The 22,409-nt window shown below is 35.5% G+C and overlaps 2 protein-coding genes and 1 long non-coding RNA gene across 3 annotated transcripts; 2 read left to right on the top strand and 1 right to left on the bottom strand.

The window, feature by feature from the left end:
• LOC107648319 lies at nucleotides 582-3,208 on the bottom strand. Its single transcript, XR_001621865.2, has 2 exons — nucleotides 3,107-3,208; nucleotides 582-696 (listed from the first exon to the last, which is right to left on the bottom strand). It is a non-coding gene; the product is annotated as an uncharacterized LOC107648319 (long non-coding RNA).
• LOC107647137 lies at nucleotides 17,712-18,254 on the top strand. The gene has a single exon (XM_016351255.1). It carries the CDS (start codon nucleotides 17,712-17,714, stop codon nucleotides 18,252-18,254), a length of 543 nt encoding a protein of 180 aa, XP_016206741.1.
• Nucleotides 18,792-20,389, top strand: LOC107647138. The gene is made up of 4 exons (XM_016351257.1): nucleotides 18,792-19,008; nucleotides 19,096-19,607; nucleotides 19,731-19,827; nucleotides 19,896-20,389. Exons 1-4 carry the CDS (start codon nucleotides 18,792-18,794, stop codon nucleotides 20,387-20,389), a joined length of 1,320 nt encoding a protein of 439 aa, XP_016206743.1.

Below are 22,409 nucleotides of genomic sequence, written 5' to 3'. Positions count from 1 at the left end.
AATAGGTATTTAATTTTATCAATGAAGACTACTTATACACATATCTTAATCTATCTGAATCACTAATAAAGATTATTATATTAACCGAACTTTAATTGTTTCTGATTTTCTGTTAGTCTCGACCGACTGGTCCAATCTGATTTTTAGAATCATGAGAATTATTTAGGGGAATAATAAAGACAACTGTAGTATTGGCTCACGTATCTCAAGTGTCAAAGACAAGCACCCACTTAGTACAATTCATTAAATATATTTGTTAGGTTGGGCTATACTATTACTTCTATCAATAAGCCTAGTTTCATTTACCCTAAAAAAAACCACCAATAATTCTAAAAAGTCCAAAAGGCCCAAATTTAGTTAACTTTCACCGTCATTAATAATACTAATCACAATTACCTATCAAGATTATGCAATCTTTCACGTGAGAAAATCACCTGTAAAAGCGACTGAATTTTTGAACCCAACCAAAAATTATCTCTTGAAGAGACACTTGTCACGCTGGCATTGTGATAACACCACTTCACACACGTATAGAATAAAATTCATCATCTACATCCAAGACTTTTCCGAAAGAGTATTGAAGATGAATGAGAAATTGTATATTTGCAGCTAACTATTTTTTTTTTTCACATTATAAAGAATTTTCCCCCTTTTTCATGTTTATTCCTTCTCTTTTTACATTTCATGCATGATGCACTTATTTTCGCGAGTAAATAACTATTTTCGATCATATGGAAGATTTATACGCTAATAAAATTAATTATAAAAAAATAAAATTAATGTTATACCTATAAGAGATGAATTATGTTCAACAAAAAGAATAAAATTTTAATTTGACCTTTATCCAAAAAAAGGAACACTTCGTCCCTCAACCTTTTTATTTTAGGACATTACGATCTCTTTATTAAAAATTCTGTTAAATAGTAATAAAAATTAATTTTCTGGGAAGTTTTATTTATAAGAGTAAGGTATTGTTTTTGTCCCCAACGTTTTGGATAAGTCTCAAAGTTGTCCCTAACGTTTGAATCATCCTATTTAAGTCCCTAACGTTTCAAAATTGACTCAATGTTGTCCTACCGTTAGGAATCTGTTAACGGAATTGATGGCGGGACAAAATTGAGACAATTTTAAAATATTAAGGACTTAAATAGGACGAAAACGTTGGGACAAAAACGATACATAGAAATAAATTTTAATTTTATCCTTCACTAATATCAATTTTTACGGTACATAATTATTCAATTATTTTTTTATCACATTTAAGTAAATGACACTTAATCACATTACTTTGATTCTAAATAAATTTATTTATTTTTATAATTTTACTCTTAAAAATTTTTACTCATCATGAAATGTTTGTAAAATGACTAGATCACATTACTTTATTGTATATGTATCATTTTTTCCCCACAAGTTTATATACTAGTCATTTTACAAATATTTCATGATGAGTAAAAATATTTAAGAGTAAAATTATAAAAAAATAAATTTATTTAGAATCAAAGTAATGTGATTAAGTGTAATTTACTTAAATGTGATTAAAAAATAATTGAATAACTATGTACAATACAAGATTGATATTAGCGAAGGATAAAACTAAAATTTATTTCTATGTATCGTTTTTGTCCCCAACTTTTTCGTCCTATTTAAGTCCCTAACGTTTGAAAATTGTCTCAATTTTGTCCCGCCGTCAATTCCGTTAACAGATTTCTAACGGCAGGACAACATTGAGTCAATTTTGAAACATTAGGGACTTAAATAGGACAATTCAAACATTAAGGACAACTTTGAGACTTACCCCAAATATTGGGGACAAAAATGATACTTTACTCTATTTATAATTTGTAGAGATTTTAAACACCCACAAACTATTAATGAGTTTATTTTTGAAAAATTCTTTTACCGATGATGGTTAAATGGAGAAAGACCATTGTTGGAAATAATGTCGCAAGAAAAAAAAGTAATTGCAGTACGAATACCTTTTAAAGGAAAAAATAACATAGAACAAGAAATGAAATAAAATAACATTAATATTGATGATATTTATATTGGTGATGATGATAGTAGAGAAGATATCGATGATAATAAAATATAGCTATACAATATTAGAAGTAAAAGTGATAATGATGAGAATGAAAAAAATGGTGATAATAGTGGTCATAGTTAATTATATTATAAAAAATTTTTTTGTAGGAGTTTAAAACCCTCATAAATTACAATATTATCCTAAAACAAAAAATTAAAGACTAAAATATTCTTTTTTTAAAGACAAAAAATACCTTATCTTTCCTAAAAATAGACAAACACCAAATCTTTTAACCAATTGTTAACTTTTATTAATTTTATTAAAAAATTAATTAAAAATACTCAAATTATTCTCGTCTTATTATCTTCAATACCATTGTTAACCACTCATTCTTTATCTCTTTTTCAGTTAGACTTTCTCCTATGTTCACACCCACCTCTTTTCTTTCCAGTCGATTCTTGAAGGCCGGCATTTTAGATTTCAAGAAAAGAAACTTTGAGTTTATACCGTTCGGATCGGGTCGAGGATCTTGCCCGGGGATGCAGTTGGCGCTGTATGCACTTGAACTGGCGGTGGCCCATCTGCTCCACTGCTTCACGTGGGAGCTTTCCGATGGGATGAAGTCGAGCGAGATGGACATGAGCGACGTCTTCGGACTCATCGCTCCCAGTGTTCCCACAAAGCGCGTGCTCCCGATTTGTTGTTGCTGTTTATCTTTGTCTCATTCGCTTTGTCTCTATTTACTGCTGTGTTATGTTGATGATGGTGGTACAGCAGTCGCATTGGCAGTGGTTGTGGTGGTCATACAATGATAGTGTTCAAAATTTGAAAAATAAAATGGATAGTTATTTTATTGTTATTAGAAGAGTAGAATGAATGATTTAAAAAGTTGAAGACAATGAAAAAGACGAAGATAGTTTGGATATTTTGATTAGTTTTTTAACAAAATCAATAATAAAATTAACAATCGGTCGCTTTTGTCGAACATAATTCATTTTTTATGTGTATAAAATTAATTTTATTCTTTTATGATTAATTTTGTCGACGTTTGAATCTTCGTGGTTAGAAATGGTAATTTACTCCTATTTTCACTCCATAAATAAAATCTTCATGTTGTCCTAGAAAATATATATGAAAGGCATTATTCTTCTAGTTTTGGTTTCAGCTTGTTGACATCAAAATCAACAAGTAATGATATGGGTTTCGCAGATGAGTCTACAACATCAAACAATTCATCTTCAAGGAAATTGTTATCATTGTCGTCATCGCCTTCGTCTTCAGTAGTGGAAGATTTTACTAGACTAGGTCCCGTGGATTTTTTGTCCTTCGTTTGGAGATTTTTCCACGATAAAAATTTTTGGTGTTTGATTATTTAATTTCTGCCACTATATTTGCTGCTTGGAGTATCTTTAGTGTTGCCTATTTAATCGCATAGGTTGCGAAAAAATTATTTTTGATGCTTCCACTGTTAGACAGGTTCTTATTAAACCTCAGTTTTTCCAACAAAGTGGTATTAGAGCTTTAGTTGTTTATCTTTGTGGTGATTAAATGGAGAAAAATACTCATGGGCCAAATATGGTCAAATAAAATTCCAAAAATTATTTGATTTGAAAGACTCTCATGGAAGATATGTTGTATAGCAAGGCCTTGTATGATCCTGTGGAGAGGGATAAATCCAAAGGTACTAAATCCGATGCTGAATAGAAGAAGTTGAATCGGAAGGCAGTTGCTTTGATTAGGAAATGGCCTGATCTTAGCGTGTATCCACATGTTGACACCGAAATAAATGCTGAGAAGATTGGAAGAAATTGAAGGTGTTATATGAGAGGAAGAATGTGCAAAACAAAGCATTCTTGATTAGGAAGCTTGTCAATATGAAGTATATTGAAGGTAAATCAATGTCAGAGCACTTGAGTATTTTTCAAGAGACAGTGAACCAACTGAAAAATAATGAAATCACTTTGAATGATAAGTTGCAAGTCTTGCTGTTGTTGAGTTCTTTTCCTAATAGTTTGGAAGTTTTGGTTGTGACACTGACTAACTCAGCTTCAATTGGAAAGTTGACATTAGCAATGGTTAAAGAGAGCATGTTGAATGAAGAAGCTAGAAGAAGAGAGCGAGGTTTGATTAATGCCTCCTTCCAGTCAGAAGCACTTGTTTCAGAGTTACGTGGGATAAGTCAAAGTAGAAAACCTCACAGTTCTGATAGGTCAGAGAGTCGAAGCAAGTCAAGAGAAAAGTACAAGCCAAGAAAGGAGTTCATTTGTTACCATTGTGGCAAGTCGAGGCATATCAAGAGGTATTGTAGGTTCTTGAAAAGAGAACAATCAAGGAGAAGAAACGAAGACAAAGGTAAAGATAGTGATAAAAAAAAACTACTGCTATTATTTATGAAGATATTCTAATCACATATGATGAAAACTATATTAATATTGTCTGTGATGATTCCACTTGGATTATGGATTCTAGTGCCTCATGTCATCTCACTTCGAGGTGTGATTTTTTCACTTCTTATACTGCTGGAAATTTTGGCAAAATCAAATTATGAGATAAAGGAGTGTGTGATATCATTGGTATGGGTGATATGTGGCTTGAAACCAACATGGGATGCAAGTTACAGTTGAAAAATATTAGGCATGCGCCAAATATGCGGTTTAATTTTATTTCAATGAAGGTATTGGATCAAGAGGGTATTGCACTTTCTTTGGTAGTGGAAAATGCAAAATTACCAAAGGGGTTATCATTGTTGCTAAAGAAGACAATAGTCTCACTACTTTCTACCGGTTGTAAGCAAAGTTGTGCAAAAAAGAGGTAAATGTAGCTGATGATTCCTCTTATGATTTGTGGCATATACGTCTTGGTCACTTGAGCGAGAAAGGACTAAGCGTCTTAGCCAATAAGCACTCACTTCCTGTGAAAGGTACAACTTTAAATACTTGTACTCATTGTTTTGTTGAAAAGCATGCTAGAGTATCATTTCATAGTTCTGGACCTCATAGGAGATCACATATTCTAGATTTACTTCACACTGATATTTGCACTATGGATGCTAAGACACAAGGTGGTGCATCATTCTTTGTTACTTTTATTGATGATTATTCTCAAAAAGTGTGGATTTTTGTTTTGAAATCTAAAGACCAAGTGCTCGGTATCTTCAAGCACTTTCATGCAAGTGTTGAAAGAGAAATAGGAAGGAAATTAAAATGTGTTCAAGCAGATAATGGTGGTGAATACATGGGTCTATTTGAAGAGTATTGTAAAGGACATGGGATCAAGCTTGAGAAGACGATTCCTAAGACTCCTCAACATAATGGAGTTACAGGAAGAATGAATCACACTATCAATGATAGAGTCAAGTGTATGCTCTCTCATGTAAAGTTGCCTAAATCCTTTTGGGGTGAAGCAATGAGGACTGCGGTAGATTTGATCAACCTTTATCCTTCAATTTCGCTAAATGTTGATGTTTCAGAGAAAGTTTAGAGAGGAAAAGATGTCTCCTATAGTCACTTGCGAGTGTCTGGCTGCAGGGCTTTTGTTCACATTCCAAGAGATGAAAGGTCCAAACTTGATGGAAAGTCAAAGCAGTATAGCTTCATGGGTTATGGTAACGAAGACTTTGGTTACAGATTATGGGATCCAGTAAGCAAGAAAATAATTAGAAGTTGAGATGTGATTTTTCTTAAAGACCAAACTATCGAAGATCTTGAGAAGACAAATAAGCCAACAATAACTGTTAGACATTTTGCTGATGATGAACCTGGTCCTTCCACTAGACCTTCTGTTGATGGAGAAATGTACAAGTTGATAATGATGGTGATGATTTGCATGATGAACCTAGCTACACCTCAATGTGCGGTGCCATATGCAGAAGTTCCACCATATGTGGAAGGTCCTCCTGAACCATCAATTGAGCCTAAATTGAGAAGATCTACTAGAGAGCATCATCCCTCTCAAAAATACTCTCCTCATGAGTATGTGATGAACACTGAGACTAGAGAGCCATAGAACTACTAGGAAGCTATGTCTGATGAGCATAAGAAAGATTGGTTGAAGGCCATGCAAGAAGAATGAAATTCTTGCATGAGAATCATACGTTTGAATTGGTGATGCTACCGAAGAGTAAGAGAGCATTCAAGAATAAATGAGTATTCAAATTGAAAGCGAATGAAAATGTCTCATGGCCAAGGTACAAAGCTCGATTGGTTGTAAAAGGCTTTGGGCAAAATAAATGTATTGATTTTGAGGAGATTTTCTCTCCAGTTGTGAAAATATCCTCTATTCGAGTTGTGCTTGGATTGGCGTCTACCTTGAATTAGAGGTTGAGCACCTTGATGTGAAGACTGCATTCCTTCACGGTGAAATAGATAAAGAAATTTATATAGAGCAATCAGATGGTTTCGACGTTAAAGGAAAGGAGCATCTTGTATGAAAGTTGAAGAAGAGCTTATATGTGCTGAAGCAAGTGCCAAGGCAGTGGTATACAATGTTTGATTCCTTCATGGAAGGTCATGGGTATAGTAAGAATTCTTCTGATCATTGTGTGTATGTTAAAAAATTCTCTGATAGTGATTTCATAATTCTCTTGCTTTATGTTGATGACATATTGATTGTTGGTCATGACATTAAGAAGATTGAAAATCTTAAGAAAGACTTGAATAGATCCTTTGCTATGAAGGATATGGGTCCTGCAAAGAAAATCCTTGGCAGGAGTATCACTCATGACAGGAAGAATGGGAAACTGTGGTTGTCGCAGCAGAAGTATATTGAGAAGGTTTTAGAGAGGTTTAGCATGAGTAATTCCAAACCTGTTAGTACTCCACTTGCCAGTTATTTCAAGCTGAGTTCGCGGTAATGTCCTACAAGTGAGAAAGATAAAGCAGAAATGAAAAAGATTTTATATGCATCTGCAGTTGGCAGTTTGATGTATGCTATGGTTTACACTAGGCCGGATATTGCTCATACCATTGGAGTTGTTAGTTGGTTTCTCTCTAATCCTAGCAAGGAACACTAGCAAGAAGTGAAGTGGATTCTCATATACCTTAACGGTACTTCCAGAGTTTGTTTATACTTTGGGGGTGGCTAACTTGTGTTGGATGGTTACACAGATACGGATATGGCTGGGAATCTTGTTTCAAGAAAGTTTACTTTTGGTTATATAATGACTTTTGCAGGGGAAGTTGTGTCGTGGCAATCTCGACTTCAGAAATGTGTTGTTTTGTCTACTACAGAGGCATAATACATTGCTGTTGTTGAAGCTTCCAAGGAACTCTTGTGGATGAAGAAATTTCTACAAGAGTTAGGCATCAATCAAGAGAAGTTTGTTATTTTGTGACAGTCAACGTGCTATCCATCTCAGCAAGAATCTGACGTGTCATTCTAGATCGAAGTACATAGAGGTGAGGTATCATTAGATATGTCAAGTGCTTGAGATGAAGTCATATGCACTTGAAAAGATCCATACTGATGACAATGGTTCAAATATGATGACTAAGAGTTTACCTATAGTGAAGTTTGATTCCTACAAAGAGAAGGCAGGCTTAGTAGAGCAGCCTATCCCCACTTGAGTCAGTGAGAGAGAGATTTGTTGGTAGGTCCCCAACTCAAGTGGGGCCCACACAACTTTAAAAACAAAAAAATAAAGCAAGTGGCTTTTAGGCCACGGTGAGAGGGAGAGAGAGAGATTTAAATCTCTCATTCTTTTTGAAAGAAAGAAAACAAAGCTCTCTCATTTGACAAAGAGAAGAAGAAAAATTGGAGAAAAAGGGCATGCCATTTTGATCCGATTAAACCGGTAAACTTGCTCCATTTCTTATGAAATTTTAGTATGTTATTTCTGGTGTAGAGATGAACATTAGGATATAACTTGCTAGTTGTATTGCCTTCTTTTTTGTCTGATTTGAGATAGCCACTTTGTGGAGGGTTTATGTTAATTCCATCAGTTTTGATGATGTATTTTGTTGATTGTTGAGATGCCCTAGTGCCACTAGGAAGATTGATTGTGTACCCATTATTTTGATAGTGGAAGATTTTACTGAACTAGGTCCTGTGAATTTTTTATCCCTCTTTTGGGGGGGTTTTTCCACGATAAAAATTTCTGATGTTTGATTATTTAATTTTTGTAATTGTATTTGCTACTTGAAGTATCTTTGGTATTGTCTATTTAATCACACAGGTTGTGAAAAAATTATTTTTGGTGCTTCTAATATTAGACAGGTTCTTATTGAACCTCATTTTTCCAAACAAAAACCCCTACGAATTCTTCTACCTTCTCCAAGAGGGCATCAGGACCAATATTGAACTCATCCAGCAAAAAAGCTTTGCTCGACTTGATTGCATGTATGCTTCCCCAGAGACAACATTTTTGGGCTTGTGTTCACCACATTGCCCTCTTGTTCAGATTGATAATCATCTTTAGTCTCCCTTGATAAAGATAGTTAAAGACATCATGTTGAATTTGCATAGCCCGATAGCCACCGATAATTTAATTTTAGTGTGTGGTCAGGCAGTACTCAACAACTAGACAAACTAAAACACCATTATACATCGTAATTATCTATGGTTTTGAAAGAGAGAGATAAATGAAAATTACAAAAAGATACTCATGATAATGAAAAACCATTATGACGATATATTAAGAATGAACTTGTCTTTTTCTTCTTTGTTAAACTTATTTATGATATGCTTCCATGCAACAATGACAATAACAGCAAAGTCTTATCTCACTAAGTAGGATGGGCTACATGGATCAAAGACACCACCATCATGTATTATCTCTGTAGTGAGATCGTTCACACATAGATATCTGTTCACCAACTTATGATATACTTCCACACAACACATGTAACTAAATAAAATGTACAAGAATTCCAATAGGATAGGATATGCAAACAAAATGGTTCAGCTGCACACATGTACTGTCTGAATTCCCTATAATGATAGCTTCTGAAGGATGAGAAAATGGAGGAGGTTGTGGGAACATTGGTTTCCAATCTTTTCCCCTCCCCATTAATATCTATTCATCATCAAAAGACAACAGCGCATAAGGAACCAAATCCTGCCAAAATAAGATGATCAAAATTCATGCAGAGTAATACTCCTAATGGTTGTTGGCAATGCTTATGCCGCTTATCTAGATACTTAGAGGCCTTTTACCATAGGTAAGCCAGAAGAGGTCGCCTACCAAAGTAGATTCCTCCTGAGTTTTTCGTATTTAGGAACATAAACAAATTAGTTGCTATCTGATACCTTAAGCTTGGCACCTAATTCCTTGTAGTCGCTAGGCTCCAGTCCCTTATAGTCAACCTTCGCCAAAGGGCTTCCTTCAAAAGCCTCTCTGAGATCTTTTTCAAGGAAGGTGTAGACTCCAATTTTGGCTACAAAATTGTAGAACTGAATTATAGGTTTAATTTTAGAAAGAACCATAACTCAGTTTCTTAAATGGACTTGTACAATTAGACTAAAAGAGAAGTGTATTATTAATAATAACTCTAAATTAAGAATAGGTTTAGTAGGATGAATATCCATATAGATAAAGAAATGCAAAACATTATGACTACTTATCTTTTTTGCTTTGACTTGATTTTGATTTCCTTTCCCCAACTACAAGATTTGGACTATATTCTTCATCTTGTTTTATTGCAACTTCTAATCATTAGTCAAATACCTATAATATGGTTAAATCTTTTAGTTGGGGGAGGAATTTAATAAAATTCATCCAAACAACACCTTGTATACATGTAGAATTCATAGAGATATTAAGAGTAGTTTAACCTCAGAATTTGATTTTAGGCAGAGTCTTGCCTCACCTTCTGTGAATTCAGTTACTCCAGGCAAGGGAAATTAGAGAAGAGTGAAGATGATAGTCACAATTAACATTACCCAATTTAGCTTTTGTTAATCCTCGTGGAGTATCTTGTATAAGTTTTGGGTAAGCAGGTGCAGCAGGCTTCCAGAGCATCACTGGATACAGTGAGCCTGTACTATAGTTGTAGTTTCTTCCACGCTGCCTATTGGGGTAAAGTTGAGAGGCTTAGGAAGGAGTGCCCTAACGTTGAGTGCGGTACTGAAACTTTCATGGCCAACCACTTTGATCGCCATTATTGTGGAAAATGTGGCCTCACCTATGTTTACCAGAATGCTGCTGCGTAATTTCGTTAAATTTTTTGTCGTTTAAGGTTTTACTCTTAAAATTTTAATTTTAATTTCTCATGTGTTAATTTTGGGTTCTATTCGGTGTTTCGGTTTTGGAACGAGACTGCTATGTTTTTTTTTTCTAAAGCCAAGTAATTTCATTGATGAAATGAAAGAAACATATAGGTGTCTATATATGGGACAAGCAAAAGAAACGGGGACTCCTAACGCTCTACTATAGAGATAACATCATATAATAATCTAATAAGAGAAATAAAAGGAAGTAAAAAAGAAGTAAAGTGCTCATTGAAATGTGAGGATTTATACTAGTTCGAAAATTAACAAAATAATTTCGTTGTGAGCATAGCCCAAACCGACAATCGATCCTCAAATCAAAGTTTAATTTTGGTTGTCACAAGTCCAACTCAATAAAAATAACTGAGAGTATTAGTCCTCGGTCGTTCTCTCTAGAAATTGCAATCGAGTGCTTAATTATTGGTTATGAAATTCAAGGGTTGGGTTGGAAAAAATGCGAGAAATTAAAAAGGCAACAGAAGTAAAGCAAACAATTAAAGAAAGCAATTAATAAAGAGAGACATTCATGGCAAGGATTGAGAATATAGGCTTTCTATCCTAGTCATCAATCATAATACAATAATTAACAAGAGCTAATCCTATTTAGTCATCTCCAACATAGGAAGAAGGTATAATGTTATCTTCACTTGAGGAAAGTCAAATAAGACTAGTTAATCTCAATCTAAAAGTTCTAATCAACTTACTAATTGAATTAGCAAGAGATTAGAGTCAATGGAAACAATATTAACTAACAACTCTAGATCACCAATATGAGTTGGGTATTAATGACTCAAGATTTCCTAATTTTCCTTTCCAAGCCAAGAATGTTCAAAAACTACTCTAACATCCAACCAAACATTTTGTCAAACACTTGGAAGGCCTAAAAGGAAAGCATCATAAAAGTGCAAGAATAATAAAATATACTATTACCCAATGCAGGAAATGTAAGAATAACAACTCAATTAAACAATAAAGGAATATAAAACATAAATTGCATTAAAGAAAAATTAAAATCAACAAAAGTGTTCATAAAATAAAAAGAGGCACAAAAGAGAAATTGACAAGAGGAACTAAGGAAATTAAAGAAAATTAACAAGGAAAAATAAAGGAAACTAAATCAAAACAAGTAATTAAACCTAAATCTAAGATGAAAATAAACTAAGAACCCTAATGTCTAGAGAGAAGAGGGAGCTTCTCTCTCTAGAACTAACCTAAGGCATGCTTCCTACACTAACTAATTGCTCCTCCCTTGACCCATCTTGAATTCTGCATGAAATAACCTCAGAAATGAGTTGGACTTGGGCCTGGGAAGCTCAGAAATCACCCCCAGCAAATTCACTTTAATGAGGTCACGTGATCAGCGTCACACGTGCGCGTGGTCGATGCGCGCGTCGCTGGCAAATTTCCTCCTCACGCATACGCGTGGATGACGCGTGCGCGTGGCCCTGAACTCTCCAAATGCTCATTTTTTTATGAATTCTCCACTTTGCATGCTTATCTCTTCACTTCTTCCATCCAATCATTGCCTTATAAGCCTAAAATCACTCAACAAACATATCAAGGCATCGAATGGAATTAAAGTGAATTAAATTTAGCTATTTTAAGGCCTAAAAAGCATGTTTTCACACTCAAACACAAATTTAGGGAGAATACAAAATCATGCTATTTCATTGAATAAATGTGAGATAAGTTGATAAAATCTCCTAAATTAAGCACAAGATAAATCACAAAATTGGGGTTTATCACTCATCAATTAGGAATTGGGGATTTATTGAAGCTCCTTCTACAACTTGAAAGTCGACGCTATTATCTCTTCCACACTAGTTAATACATTATCAAATATGAACCTGTTCCTAGCCTTTCATAAGGACCAGCTCAAAATCACCATCATCATCCTTTAAGAGGAGCTATTGGGTTGGGTACGTAAGACTCCCATTCTCAAGTTCCACTCAACATAGAAATCATGATCTTTGGTGCCCCTTCTAGCAGCCGATAAGCCCATTTTTTGACCAAATCTCCATTGATTTCTCACAATAGAAGATGCAATAATTGATTGTTTCTGAAAATTGTAAGCATCTTCAGCAAGTGGGTTGAATCAATAGAATACGATGATGAAACTTTTGCAGCATTGAAAGCTTTTCATGGAAGCCCATTCAGAGAAATATCTTAATCTTCGCTAGGATTTTCAGCTTCCATAGTTCTCGCCACAAGTTTCGTTGTTTCATAATCTCTGGGCAAAATTCAATTGGAGGATGCGAGAACCCATAAGCCACATGGTACCCCGTACTCACTTTATACAAACCACTTTTATTAAGGGCCTAATAAATTTTATCTTCTCTACCCTTAATTGTTGTTGCTAGCACACACTGACTAGTACCCTCAGAAAAAAATGCTTCTACTTAGAGTTTGATTCCACAGAACATTAGAAAGTATTAAATCCTTGACCATCAATAGTGGTTGATTTTGCAGATTGAATGCTTCAGATGAAGGGACAACACAAGGATGTGAAGGAGCAAGCCAAGAATCGCTAAAGATTTCGATATTGGACCCATCACCAACTCGCCAAACCAGCCCCTTTTCAATAACCTTACGCCCTTCCAATATGCTACGCTACCCCTATGAAGGTACTGCTTCGATCTCTGCATTCATTATAGAATTGTATCGAAAATATTTACCTTTGAGGAGTCTAGATAGGAGTGATTGTGGCTGAGAGACAACTTTCTAATATTGTTTTGCTAATAGCGCCAAATTCTGATCCCCTAGGTCCTTAAAACCTAGTTCGTCTTCTAATTTTTGGTCTTGTCATAGTATCCCAACTAACCCATGCCATTTTTCGCTTTGTACCTTTTTTACCCCACCAAAATTGAGAGAGTATGTTGTGAATCTCCCTAATTAAAGTGTTAGGAAGACAGAAACATGATAATGAATAAATTGGGATAGCCTCCCCAATATTTTTTATTAGAACATGCCTACCTGCAGAGGAGAGAAGTTTCCTTTTCCACCCTTGAATTCGCTTCCTCACCTTGTCCTTGATTTCTTCGAAGGTGACCTTTTTTTATTTTTGGACTGTAGATGGAAGACCCAAATATTTATCCTGTACACCAATATGAACAATTTTCAATTTTCGGGGCAGTAGTAATCAAGCAGCAAAAGGAGTATTATTACTAAAGAATAGATCTAATTTATGCAAATTAACTTTTTAGCCACTGAACCCCTCGTATGATTGAAGAAGACTGAGAATATTTTCACAACTGTCTTCTGACACTTTACAAAAAAGGATTGAGTCATCCGCAAACAATAAAGATTAGCAGTAGGACATCTTTGGTTGATCTGAATACCTTTAATGAGATCGTTTTGCTCTACCTTGTTTAGCAAAAAGAATAATCCTTCTGCAAAGAAAAGAAAAAGGTAGGGAATAAAAGGTCTCCTTGGCGGATACCTCTATTTGGTTTAAAAAAAACCAAAAGGTTAACCTTCAACAACAACAGAGTAAGAAACTGTAGTCACCGTCTCCTGTATCCAACCAATTCATCTAGATTTAAATCCCAATTTCTCTAAAATGAAAGAAAGAAAATGCCACTCAACACGATCATAGGCTTTGCTCATATCCAATTTAACAGCCATTTCAATCGATAGGCCCTTCTTCTTTATCTTTAAATAGTGCATACATTCATGAGCGACTAGGACATTGTCTGAAATCAATCTACCCTTAATGAAGGTACTCTGATTAAGGCTGATTAGCGAAGTCATAAATTTCTGTAGCTGATGGACTGGTACTTTAGAAATAATCTTATACACAGCTGAGGAAAAGCTAATGGGTCTAACTTGTGTCATATACTTTGCATAAGAAATTTTAGGAATGAGACAGATTTGTATATGGTTGAAGCTCTTGCGTAGTCTACCACTGACAAAGAAACTGCGGACAGCCTTAAAAATATCCTCCCCTACTAAACTCCAATAGAATTGAAAAAATTTAGCCGTAAATCCATCATCACCAGGGGCACTTTGGAGGTGAACACTAAAAACCGAACGTTTTACCTCATCAAAACTGACCGATCTAGTTAATTTTCTATTCATGGTTGCTGAAACTTTGGTTTCAAAATCTTCAAATGGATGTGCTAGATTAGCTTGGCCAATCGATGTGAAGACATCCTTGAAGTATGTTTCAGCTACTTGTGCAATTTTCTCACAGATGGTAGTATACGTACCATCATTCTTTTTCACTTTCCAAATTTTATTTTTCCAGATTTTGGATTAGAATGATTAAACTTGTATTTTTGTCCCCTTCTTTTAGCCACTTTTTATACGAGATTTCTCCCTCCAATAGCTTTCCTCCCTAAAATAAGCATCCTCAAGTTTATTTTCTAAGACTTCAATCTGTTCTCCCCCTGTAATACCCTCCTCTCTAAAGATTTTAAATTGAGATGTGAGTTTACCAATGTCCTTCTTTAAATTAAATTTGTTCTGTTGCTGCCATTGAACAATATAGTGCATACAATGCTTCAATTTTTGTGCCAAAACAAATATTGCTGAGTCATCCACACATTCCTTCTAAGCTTCGGTGATAATTACCCTAATTTCTTCTAAATCACACCACCTCTTCTGAAACTTAAACCTCCGTTTAGATTTTTCTATGGCCGGATTTGTATCAAGGAGGATAGGCGCATGATCCGAACCATTTTCTATGAACCAAGACAGCATGGCTGACGAAAAACGATCCGTCCACTCATCGTTCACAAGTGCACGGTCAAGCCGCTCCCTGATTTGGTCCTGCCCTCGTCGCCTATTAGTCTAAGTGAGCCTTCTCCCAATCATACCAAAGTCCTTCAGTCCACCACTATCAATAAAATGCACAAATTCAGAAATAGATGAAGTTGATTTTAACCCCCCTCCTTCTTTCTCATCGAGGCTCACTATAGCATTAAAATCACCCATAATTACAACATTTTCAAGGAAACGTTGTACAAAAGAGAAAAGTTCTGTGTATTGGGTAGAACGAATCCCATCCAAGCTATTTAAATGTACCCCAATCAGCTTCTAAGAAAAGTTCAAAGCAGGATCAGTTACCTAGGCAGCTATGAAAAACTCTTTTTCAGCAAGAACCTCAACCGTTGTGCCCTCCTACCTTGCTAAAGCTAATCCACCAGCTGTACCCGTCGGACTAACAATCTTTTTGTCTGTAAAATGACAAGATCTCAACTTATTTTCTACCAGACGAGATTGGTTTTTTGTTTCACATATAAACATAATTTTGAGGGAGTGGGATTGACATATCCCTTTAAGGTTATAGACTGTCAGAGATCTCCTCAAACCCCATTCCATAAAAGAACTTTCATGGCGAATTAAAGAAAAAGAATAAAGAAGAGAATAAAGAAAGAAACTTTGTTTTGGGAATAAAGAATTCTCATGACAAAAGTTAAACATTGACTTAAAGGGCATAAAAACTCTATTTTAAGAAAAAACCTAACCGAACAATTGAAAAGAGTATATACTCCACATATATAACGAGATTGCTATGTTAAAGGTTTAATTTTTGAGAATTTTTATGTGCTTATATCACTTTTGCGATTTTTGTTTTATTCTGCCATACAAATCAATGGTTTGTTGAGGCTAGCTTATTAGATTCTCAGTAATTTGTTTGCTTTTATTATTTTTGGGTATTATGAAATTATCTAATAGAATAGAACATGACAGATTAAGCTTTTATGTGCGGTTATGTGCAGTACTAATTGCAAGTACTTTTTTTGTACTTCAATCTTAAGTTGCAAATGTCTTTTCACCTGAAAAATTATGATCCAAATTGATTTAACATATTTTTAATTATTCTGTTAGTTTTTATAATTTTACTAAATTTTTAATTAAATTTTTATAACTTTTTTTAATTTAATTCTTACACTACTTTTAATTTTATAGACAGTTTGTAAAAAATTTGTAACCATACAAAGAGAGTCAAAATGGCATTCGGATATATACCATTGAGAATCTCATGGCAAAGTTTCATTGGGATGGAAGACCATCATCTCTGCAGCATTTATTTGATGCAAGTTTAATGAGTATATATATGTGCCTCTGCCATGAAGTTGGAGGTTTATAATTTGGATCTAACCACACCTGTGTTCTTAAGTGTATTGATTATTCCTGTTTTTATCGGTTTATCACTTTGATTTGATATAGTTCTCAGGAGTTATGATAATCCTAGTTCATAGTTAAAGATAATTTAAATTCATTTGTCACAATGAGGTTACTTTATGCCAAGCATGATTAGCGATATATATAGAGGAAAATTAAAGATTGGTTTAGTGGTTGGCACATTTGCATATTAGTAGATGCAGTATTTTATCTTCATGATTGATTCTATAATCGCCATTTAAATTTGGTGCTTTCAAGTTCAACGGACTGTTTAATATTAAGTTATATTGGTATCTAAATGTGTGGAAAAGCATATCCATGAAAAGCTGTGGAATCAGGAGCGATTTTATAAGATGAGGAAGAAGATATTATGGCGATTTTACAAGCACAAAATGAGAAAATAGCGGTGAAGAGAAGGCTGGCAAAGCAGAAGGAAAATGCGAGAAGGAGTCGGCCAAAAAATCAAAATAAGGTGAGCAAAATTTTGTTTAAATGATTATGAGCTGTTGGAATATTAGGGGGTGGAGGGGACGGTAAATTGAGCATGCTGAAATCTTTGAAGAGTAAATATAACTTGAACATGTTGGGATTGATTGAAACAAAAAAAGAAGTGATTACTAAATATGAGGTTGCAAGGCTTTGGGGATCTAGTACTGCTGGTTGGGAGTTTGTGGAATCTGTAGGAACGGCGGGGGTCTGTTATTAATTTGGGATGATGGAGTGTTTCAAGTACATCACAGCTATAAAGGTGAGAGGTGGCTGTGTGTTGAAGGCGTATTAACAAGGACCAACTTCCGCTGTGCTTTTTGTTTGGTGTACGGGGCGCATGGGAGGGAGGCAAAGAAGGGGGTGTGGGAGGAACTGAGTTATGTGGCGGGGCTGTGTCAGGTTCCTTTCTGTTTTTTAGGGGACTTTAATGAAATTTTACAAGTTGAGGACCGCAAAGGAGTTACTAGCTTGCCGGCATCAGCGGAAGAGTTTAAGGGTTGGGTGCATGACATGCAGTTAATAGATTTGCCTCTTACTGATAGGAAGTATACATGGTTTAGGGGGCGTTCCTGTAGTCGGATTGATAGGGTGATGGTTAATATTGAATGGACTGAGAAGTTTCCGGATATTAGGATAACAGGTGGCCCAAGGGGGCTGTCCGATCACTCCCGGTGATCTTGGAAGGTACAAGATTAGGGGGGGCCCTAGACCATTCAGAAGTTTGGGTTCCTGGTTTACGCACGAGGGATTTTTGAGAATGGTGAAGGATGAATGGTGAAGCCTCGGAGAAGCGCAGTTCACGTGCAAGCTGAGGGCTTTAACAATACCACTGCGGCAATGGCACAAGGATCACTTCCGGGACATGGATAAGAGACTCATGAGGTTTAAGGAGGAGCTCACCAGGCTGGACAATTTAGTTAGTGATGGGATTTATGATGGTACAACGGAGGCTAGAAGGAAGGCGCTTGTGAGCTTTTGTTCAAAATGGTACATTAGAAAGGAAATACACTGGAAACAGATGTCTCGGTCTAAGCATGCTACAAACATGGATAAGAATACCAGATACTTTCATAACATTGCTTCGGCCAGAAGACGGAATAACAAGATCGATGCAATGATGATACATGGAAGACTTGTGCGGAATCAGGCGAGAATAAAAGGTGCGATTAGAGGGTTCTACAAGGATTTATATAGACATGAATATGTTCCGAGGATTGGAATCAGGGATGGCTTAGTAAAGTGTATCCATAGGGATGAGGCTGAAGCTTTAGAAGTGATGCCGACGGATGAGGAAATCAAGGAGGCTGTGTGGGACTGCGAATCTTCCAAGGCCCCAGGGAGTAATGGGTATAACATGAACTTCATAAAGAAATGCTGGGAGGACATTGGGCCGGAGCTGCGGTAATGGGGTTCTTTCAAAGTGCGAAGTTGCCAACGGATGTCAATGTAACGTGGGTGACACTAGCTCCAAAGTTTGAAGGTGCAAAGGAGGTGAAGGATTTTCGGCCGATTAGTATGGTGGGGTGTGTATATAAAGTGATTTCGAAGGTGTTGTTGAGAAGAATGCGATCTGTGATGCCGGGGTTGGTCGGAGAGACTCAGACTACATTTGTAAAGGGAAGGAAAATTCATGATGGCGCACTCATAGCCTGCGAGACGGTTCATTGGCTGAAGACTCGGAAAAAGACAGCAGCCATTATCAAATTGGATTTTCAAAAGGCCTATGACAGAGTGAGATGGAGTTTTGTTGACATTGTGCTCCAGAAAATGGGCTTCGGCCAAAGATGGAGGAGTTGGGTGAAGGAGTGTGTTACTACGGCTACCATGGCAGTCTTGGTAAACGGGTCACCTTCCAAACCATTCAAGATGGAGAGGGGACTAAGACAAGGGGACCCACTTTTCTCCACTGCTGTTCGTATTAGTTGTCGATGTTTTGCATAGGATGTTGGGGGAAGCCGTCAGGAACGGACGTATTGCTCCACTGCTGGTAGGGGGAGATCATATTGAACTGTCGCACCTACAATTTGCAGATAACACTGTTTTGTTCTGCTCGCCAGAGATTGCAACAATTGTAAACTATAAGAGACTGTTCTGGTGCTTTGAGTTGATGTCTGGGCTGAGCATCAATTTTGATAAATCGAATCTGATATCAGTGAACTGTGAGCAAAGATGGATTGATCAGGCATGTGGACTACTGGGATGCTAGCAAGATGCTCTACCGGTTAGATACTTGGGAATTTCTCTAGGTGCGAATCCGCGCTTGGTGAAGACTTGGAAACCAATCATTGATAAGGTGGAACAGAAGCTTAGCTTGTGGAAAGCAAAGGTTTTGAACAAATCAGGTAAGCTGGTCCTTATCAAATCGATACTGAATAGTCTCCCCATATATTACCTTAGTCTGTACAAGATGCCGAAGGCGGTGGCGGACAAGCTGATCGCTTTACAACGGAACTTTATGTGGTGCAAGGAGAACGGGAACTATGGTATACCTATGGTTAAGTGGGAGCTAGTTCAGGCTCCAAAAAAGGTTGGGAGCTTGGGGGTTGGTGATGCAGTGCTGAGAAACACAACGCTTCTGTTTAAGTGGTGGTGGCGGTTTTCAAAGGAGGATTACCCGTTGTGGAAGAAGATTGTTTGTTCGTGCAACAAGTTGAACCCGGATGTAATGTTAGCAACTCAGCCTTTACCAGTAAAAGGAGGGCCTTGGAAAGACATATGTCAGCTGAATATAAAAGAACCGCGGATTCGAGATAAAGTGGTAAGTGGACTGGCAATGGAAGTAGGTGGTGTTCTCAAAGGAAGTTATCCGAGACTCTACTCTTTCTCAAGCCAGCAAGGACTTGTCATTGGGGATTGTGGTTTTTGGGATGGGCTTGATTAGATATGGAATTTTCAATGGAGGAGAGAGTTGTTCCAATGGGAGCTGGAACTTGTCAATCAGCTTCATGAGAGGTTAAGGCCAGTGAAGTTGTCATCAGGTCGGGAGGACAATGTGGTGTGGAAGTATGAAAATAAAGGTGTTTTCTCTACTAGTTCTGTGATACAGGCTATACAAGCGGAGACCTGTCAGCTGAGATAACGAGTTATAGTTTCACGAGTTCCATTTGGAAAGGTTTCGTACCTCCGAGAATTGAGCTCTTTGGGTGGTTTGTGCTAGTTGGTAGAGTTAACACCAAGGAGCAACTGACTAAACTAGGAGTCAACATTCTGGGTGATAGTATGTGTGTACTGTGTACCAACGAATTAGAATCTGTTGAGCATTTATTCCTTAGGTGTGAGGTAACATGGCAGGTGTGGTGCAAGTGGTTGAGGTCACTAGGAAGAGAGTGGGTGATTCCCGGAACCATTAAAGAAATGCTTGAGAGTTGGCATGGCATGCATAATAGACAACAAGGGCAGAAGATGTGGATGACAGTGTTCTTTGCAGTGATTTGGAACATCTGGTTGGAACGGAATGCAAGAGCAAGTCTGGAAGTCATTCACACAAGGACGGTGATGAATTACACAGAATGGCGTGGTGGTGATCTTGGGGGAGGCTGATGTTAGTACTGGGGATGCTAGGGGTGGTTTATTTGTTGGTAGCTCGTTATGATTCTTCTTCTTTATTTTGTATGTTCCACTTTAATGTGTTGAGCTTCCTTTGATTAAAAAAAAAATGTTAAAATAGCAAAATATTAAGAAAATAAATTTGTTTGATTTAAAATATAAAAAAGCATATTAGAAAAATATTATTGTATTGAATGTATTTTACTATACTATGACAAATTAAAAGTAACTTTGTACTTATCAAATTGCATATTATCGATTTTCTATCAGAAAAATAATTATGCGTAGCCTTTATTGAAGACTGATAATAACAATAATAATAATAATAATAATAATAATAATAATTTTATTCGAATAAGTATTGTTTACTTTTCTTAAAAAAGAGATAACGCATAGATTTAAAATGAAACAACATTTTTATAGAAAGAAACAAAAGTTGGTAGCCAAATAATAAATTATAATAAAACTTTATCAAATAGTTATGTTTCTTTTTGTTTTGTTTTGGTTATTTTGTAAGGATGAATATGAATCAAATAATACTCACACATTTATAATATTTATCCGCATTTAATCTGTAAATTATAGATATTATTCGATCTGCACTCTCATAGAATCAAATTACAAATATTCCACCTGTATTTGCTGATTCGATATGCATATCTGCAAAATAAATAAATAAATAAATGTCTACCTATTTTAATGTTCAAAAATCCTAATTTCCTTACCCTTCCTCTTTTGTTGTGCTTACCCTCTCCCTTGCCTTATTCATTACACTCACTCACCCGTTGCTCTTCTCGCTCACCTCACTTTATTCCTCTTCACCGCATCATCGTTCTGCTTCTCTCTTCCTCAGTCCATCATCGTTCGTTGTTCATTGTGTTTGTCGTTGTTCTTCGCGCGCTCACCGTTCGCATCCTCATTGTTTCACTTTTTGAAATTTCATAATCAGTCCCTCTGAATTCGTTATATTACAACAGAGATTTCATATTGAAGAAGAAATAAACAAGGTATAGATTATGGCCAATTATTCGGTATAGATGCAAGAATAAATCTACACATATAGATTTGTGTTGGAGGAGTATCTGATTGATAAGTGTCGGTTCAAAGGAATACTTTTTGTGAATCATTGAATGGCAGCTATACGAATATCAGTAGGAGTTAGTGATGTGATTTTTGAGATTAAGAGAGGTTGTTAAATTAATTAGAAGTGGTGTCATTAGCCATCAGTTGAGCACATTCATATTATATTGGACTGGATATTATGTGGGCCAAAAAATCTTAGAACAATGTACGTAAAATTTTTTTATAAATAAGCCACAAAAAGTTTCTTGAATGAAACGCTCGTCTAGTTACAATTACTAGCACTACCAATTATACTCTTAACAATAATAATACTTAGGAACACTTAATACTAGTAGTTATAATATTAATATTAATAATAAATATTAATAACAGTACAGATAACAAAATTCATAATAATAATAATAATAATAGTTGTAACTGGATCAGCGTCTCATTCAAGAAACCTTTTGTTACGAAAAAATTTCTAGGCCTAATAATTTTAGTTTTAAGATTTTTTGGCTTACATAATGTCCAGCTCAATATAATATGAATGTGCTCAACTGATGGTTAATGATACCACTTTTAATTAATTTAATCAACATCTCTTAATCTCAAAAATCACATCACTGTCTCCTACTCACATTTGTATAGTTATCATTTAGACTCAATTTGGATAAACAACTTAATTAAGTATTTAAGTTACTTTTGAAAAATAACTTAAACAATAATAAGTTATTTTGTATTTAGATTTTTAATTCTAAAAGTATTTATTTTAAAAGAAAAATGATAAAAAACTTTTTATTTAAAAGAAGTAATTTTTTTAATTTTTCTATAAATATTAAAATAATTTTTTAAAAAAATATAATTTAATTTTAAAAATTATACTAGACATTAATACTACTATTTTTCATAAGTTAAAAATTCAAAAAAATTACTTTTAAAGTTTCTCAAA

This window comes from Arachis ipaensis, chromosome B06 (assembly GCF_000816755.2).
Source record: "Arachis ipaensis cultivar K30076 chromosome B06, Araip1.1, whole genome shotgun sequence".
Lineage (NCBI taxonomy): Eukaryota > Viridiplantae > Streptophyta > Magnoliopsida > Fabales > Fabaceae > Arachis > Arachis ipaensis.
The sequence above is the reverse complement of the archived record's forward strand: the minus strand, read 5'-3'. Positions and strand labels throughout refer to the sequence as shown.